The sequence below is a fragment of the Nicotiana tomentosiformis genome, chromosome 11 (assembly GCF_000390325.3).
Source record: "Nicotiana tomentosiformis chromosome 11, ASM39032v3, whole genome shotgun sequence".
In the NCBI taxonomy this organism is placed as follows: domain Eukaryota; kingdom Viridiplantae; phylum Streptophyta; class Magnoliopsida; order Solanales; family Solanaceae; genus Nicotiana; species Nicotiana tomentosiformis.
Window position 1 is genome coordinate 72,194,273 of NC_090822.1, and position 5,090 is coordinate 72,199,362.

Consider the following 5,090-nt stretch of genomic DNA (forward strand, 5'->3'; position numbering starts at 1 on the left):
TAGCTTCCTTAAAGACAAGAGTAATGTAATTTATGTTTATATAACCTGATAAAAGAAAATAAAACAACTAAAAAGCTAACAATATCAAGGTATTGAACTTTGCAATATTAGAATCTGAAAGTTGTCAGTCACAGCAAGAGAGTGTCGGGATTGAAGGGAGTGGGAGACAGACAAGGATTATACAAAAGAGTGAAGACTTAAAATGCATTCTCATATTAAAATGATATATCAAAAGTATCTCGATCGTCAGATTAAGCAAAACAAATTCTATCCAAGGTATCTTGACATATGTATAATATATGCCAAACAGACAGCTTAATAAACATTAGCGTACAGTCTTGAAAGTAATAAGTAGTAGAGTTTAAAACTAGCTAGCTACACAGTCGCCTAAGCCACTTGTTCAAGTTCAAACGTCAGCCTCCTTCCATCCACATTCTATATAGCCTGAACAGCAACCATAGGATCTTTACACCCTTCCTTAGCATCTGTGAACAAATAGGAAAAAATGTTAGCATATGCAATTCAAGTTCAAAAGGAACTTTAATTTCTCACTTAAACATGTACACTGATCTTCAAAGTATTCATCAAAGTATATATATGCTTATTAAGAACTTCACTTACAGCCATATGAGTAGTAGGCAGTGAAATAGATCGCAGACCCGTGAACTACCAAACATGTTAAGATAGCCCATATCAACTGGCAGTTATACTTTTTCAACTCAGTTATACCGGCAGAATCTACTATTACTTTCGCCCGATTTTTCACCGAATCTGCCAATTCTTGAGGGTGTAAGAGATCATTGTTAGGTTCCCCCTGTTCACCTTGCCCTTGTGCATTTTGCCGAGCATTCTCTGATGTCCAAATGACGTTTGCTCTATCTGCGAGCTCATTCTTCCTTCCATCCAGAGTATCCATAGCAGGTTGCATTCGTTTAAATTTAATCCTTAATACCTTATAGGCCATAAGGAACGCCACAATGAAAGAAATAAGTGTCAGTGTTGTGAATGTAGCAATAGCTGTACAAGGAAGCTTCGGGTTGAAAATTAGCCCCCCTCCAGTGAACAATAGAACAAAGCTGATCTGATTAGTGAATGCATTGAAAATGTCTTCAGCTCGTTTCTCTAGCTCCATTATATCCAACTGAAGTTTACTCCTTTGTTCTTCCAAAGGAAGCAAAGCTGTAACATTTTCTGCCAGGGCCCTAAGAGGAGGACGTGGAGGAGAAGGTGGTGGTGGAGGTAGAGCATCAACTACACATAAACAGCATCAATGAGAAGTGAATAAAAACAGAGGAAGATGAGATCATGAGACAAAATTCATAAGCAAAACAAGGTTCAGAATTTAAACCATCCACTACTAGAAAAGAGAGGTTAACAACTCATAAATCCTACCAAATCATAAATATGCCGAGCAAAACAAGAATTATATTCAATAAGAGTATATTCAAAATACTGCAGGGTTCTATTTTTCAAAAGAGAAATGATTAATGGCCTGAAGTGTGTGATGTGGTACAAGTGCAACAAGTATAAGATATTCAGCTCAACTTAGCTTGATGTTGGCACAGTGAAACGACAATGAAAAATAGTCAGATTTCAAGGTGATCATGGACACAATGTTAGAGGTGATATAAAGGTTGGGATTACATGAGCTCAAGTCTTGGACAAGTGTCCACTGAAGCACATAAGTAGCACTTAACACGTGTCTTCCTTAGTAGTAGTATTTAGCTTTTCATTTACTTGTATTGTATGTAAGGAGGTGATTAATTATCAAAGGCAATACAAGTTTCACTCACAAACTCAGGGAAAGGCATTCAGACTCAATTACTCTGCTTGATACAATATAGTTCTGAAACATTATTGCATGGTAGCCAAGAACATTATTAATTCTAATGTAATTCAAAAGATATAAGTATGAAATATTTATGCCCAATACCATGAAATGTAATTTTTTACTCATAGGTTTATCCTACTAGGAAGTACTATTTAAATTTTCCAAAAAGCCACACACTGTTGATACAACAAATTCAAGTATTGGAAAACATGTTCCATTCACGGCAATACGTACAGTAAGCACTGACTTACAGAAAACATCCATAAATCTCAGTTTATTACCTCTCGATGGAATTGAATATATTGGTTCAACTCACATACTGAAAAAGACATGCATTCAGAGTTCAGACTCAAATTTCTCTCCTTTGACGCATTATAGGTTTGAAATGTTGCATGGTAGCCAATAACATTTACATTCTAGTGTAGTTCAAAGAGGAAGATATGAGATGTATATGCCCCATAGGCCCATACCATGAAAGTTTTTTATTTAATCCTGCTACAAACATTTTTCTCCTCTTTTTAGTGTTCCTCTCACTTTAAATTTCATTCATTAATGAACCAACTTTCACCAGAACTCATCTCTTACTTTCAATCAAAACATAGGTAGCACTGTAATACTTTTTTTTCTTTTTTTGCCTACCTGCTGTACTTTTCCTCCTCTCTAATTGAAACTCTTGGTTTTTTTTTTTTTTTTACAGAATAAGATTTATTTTATACTTTTACACCCAAATGCATGCATATAAATCTGAAAATGACCATACCCATTTTAACAAAATATCAAGACATTCAAAGATACATGAGATGAATGCAGCAGTTGAAATATGTTACAAAAAGACCTATCAACAGAAAGATATATATATATATATCTATAGACTCAAATATGGGAGCAAGGCGCTCGGTAAATCGAACAGCTTAAACATGACCTAGAAAAGTCACCCAACCCTAATGAATGTGAGTTTTCAATTTATAAATTAAACAAACCCTCCGTATTGCAGGACCTAAACAAGTGAAAGAAAATATATTTTAAATACAGCAAAAGAAAAACCTAAATGCAGCAGCACAGGGAGAATGAAAACTAAAACTTCTCCATTAACACCTTGAAGCTAACAAACTCAAAAAATGCTTTAAAGAAGGTATATATACATGCATATAGAAACAAACCACAAGTATCGATCATGACAGCAAATGCTGAGTTTAAACGAAGATTTAGAGAGACATGAGAATGGCATTGTTTTATGTGTAGAACAACTTTTTCTTTTTTTTTTATCATGAAATGCAGGAAGAAACACCTTGAATCGGAAGAGGCGGGCTTCTCTGTTGAATCGGAAGAAGTGGCCTTCTCTGCAAAACAACTGAAAGACGACGCAACATTTTTGGTGTTTCCTCTGAAAAACAAATGGCCAAGGAAGAGATGAGCTCTCAATACTACTCTCTGCTCTAAGATGATAGCAAAAAGGTGAAGGACTAGCTAGGAGTTATAAACTTCACGGGGATGCTAAAATGCGCTGGTTGTACGTACATTAGTGGGAAAATGGATACGCAGCTGAACCCTAAAGCTTGCAAATAAAGTTAGTTACTAGTAACATCTATTAAACTACGTCTATATATTAGAATTAAACTAAATAAACTATGACCCCTATTTAGTTCACAAAACTATAGTCGCCGATTCATCAAAACTTGGTTGGGTTTGTGCGGATCACCCTTTAACGTATAAATTGTAGTTTTTGAGTTATGAATTAATTTATAAATTTTAAACATCAAGATCATATTTATAAAGATTTAAATGTAATTTCCTTAGACTCGCTAAAGGTTATTGATCCTTTGTGCCAATTATGACGCCTAATAAGTGGCAAAAATCGATAAGGTTGAACATGAAAGAAGATTAAAAAGTAAATACAAACAAAAGCCTGGAGTTAGTAACTACTTAAATACTACTCCACTTATCCATTGGCATTTGATTTCTTCCAATTAAAGAACATGTGAATACGGCTGAATTGTAGTTTTTACAGTCGTTTTTTATTTTATTTTCAAAATTATATTAGAATTTGAAGAACATGTCACTGCACCACTGCATAACAACGCCGCATTGGTCAGAGATTTATTTCATGTATTCTGTCAGGGGGCAAGACAAAATACTTTTATGATGTGTTGATCCATATAAGGAAAAAAAAGATTATGTGACATGACAAAATAGCAGGTTTTAAAATTATATATGGGGTGTGCATGCATTACATATTTAATTTAGTGGCAAATCCAGTATTACTTTGACAAAATGAATTTTGAAACAAGAAATAGCAGGTTTTAAAATTATATCTAATTCTATCCATAAAAACGCGTTTTCCGTACACTGCAGCAAACTCGATTTTACTTTGTCTTATTCGATTTTGATTTTGTGATTTTCGGTTTCGAAAAGATGCCATGCAATCAAACCAAAATAAATTTGGTTTCATTTGATTTTTCTTTTTTTCCATATATATAATAATATGAATCTATCATTACCAAACAGTTATATGTGAGTGATGAAAAAAGTGAGAAGTAATATCTCAAATCTCTTCAATACGTTGAAGGTACATTTTAGGGGGAGAACGTTAACAGACTCCGTACGGGATTGGACGCAGCTCGTCTGAAAGATAGGAAATACAGCTACTGCCAAATCTTCTGTCCTTGTCTTATTTGGCAGTTGTTTCTTATTTTCTTTTAATTACTTTTCACCTTTTCTTGTTTGTAGTCTATTTATAATCATCATTTAGACATTTACAGTGTATAAAGCATTACTGTACCTGTATTTCTTGAAAAAACGTTTACTATAATTGCTATCTTTTCAAACTAAAAAGAAAAGGAACTGAATCCCTTTCTTTTTTTCTTACAAGTAATAGAAAAAAGAATATTTTAGTAACTAGGAGTTTAAGCGCAAAATCAAACTCATAATTTCACAAAAATAATGCATTAAACTATTGTTTTTTACAAGACTGGCCATGAACTAATCTGATTTTTCAATATCATTGCTGGTTTAAATTCAGATACATTTCAAACTTCATTAAATGAACCAGAGTTATCTAATAAATTAGACTATATACAGATATAGACATTGGGTCATTTAAAGTTACCTTAATAGTCTAAATAAGTCCATAAAAGGTAAATTAATTTAGACGAAATTGATTCATTTGCATGTAAAAGAACTGACACAATTAATGCCTCGTTTATTCGTATAAGTGGTAGATAACCCTCAAGTGTGTCTTTTGTTTGAATTTTGTAAATGT

At 33.5% G+C, this 5,090-nt stretch overlaps 1 protein-coding gene across 1 annotated transcript; it reads right to left on the bottom strand.

Annotated features, from left to right (window-relative positions):
- Positions 1 to 251: 251 nt before the first annotated feature.
- Positions 252 to 1,736, bottom strand: LOC104102558 (uncharacterized). The gene is made up of 2 exons (XM_018772949.3): positions 622 to 1,736; positions 252 to 485 (listed from the first exon to the last, which is right to left on the bottom strand). Exons 1-2 carry the CDS (start codon positions 1,130 to 1,132, stop codon positions 436 to 438), a joined length of 561 nt encoding a protein of 186 aa, XP_018628465.3. The 5' UTR covers positions 1,133 to 1,736; the 3' UTR covers positions 252 to 435.
- Positions 1,737 to 5,090: the final 3,354 nt, after the last annotated feature.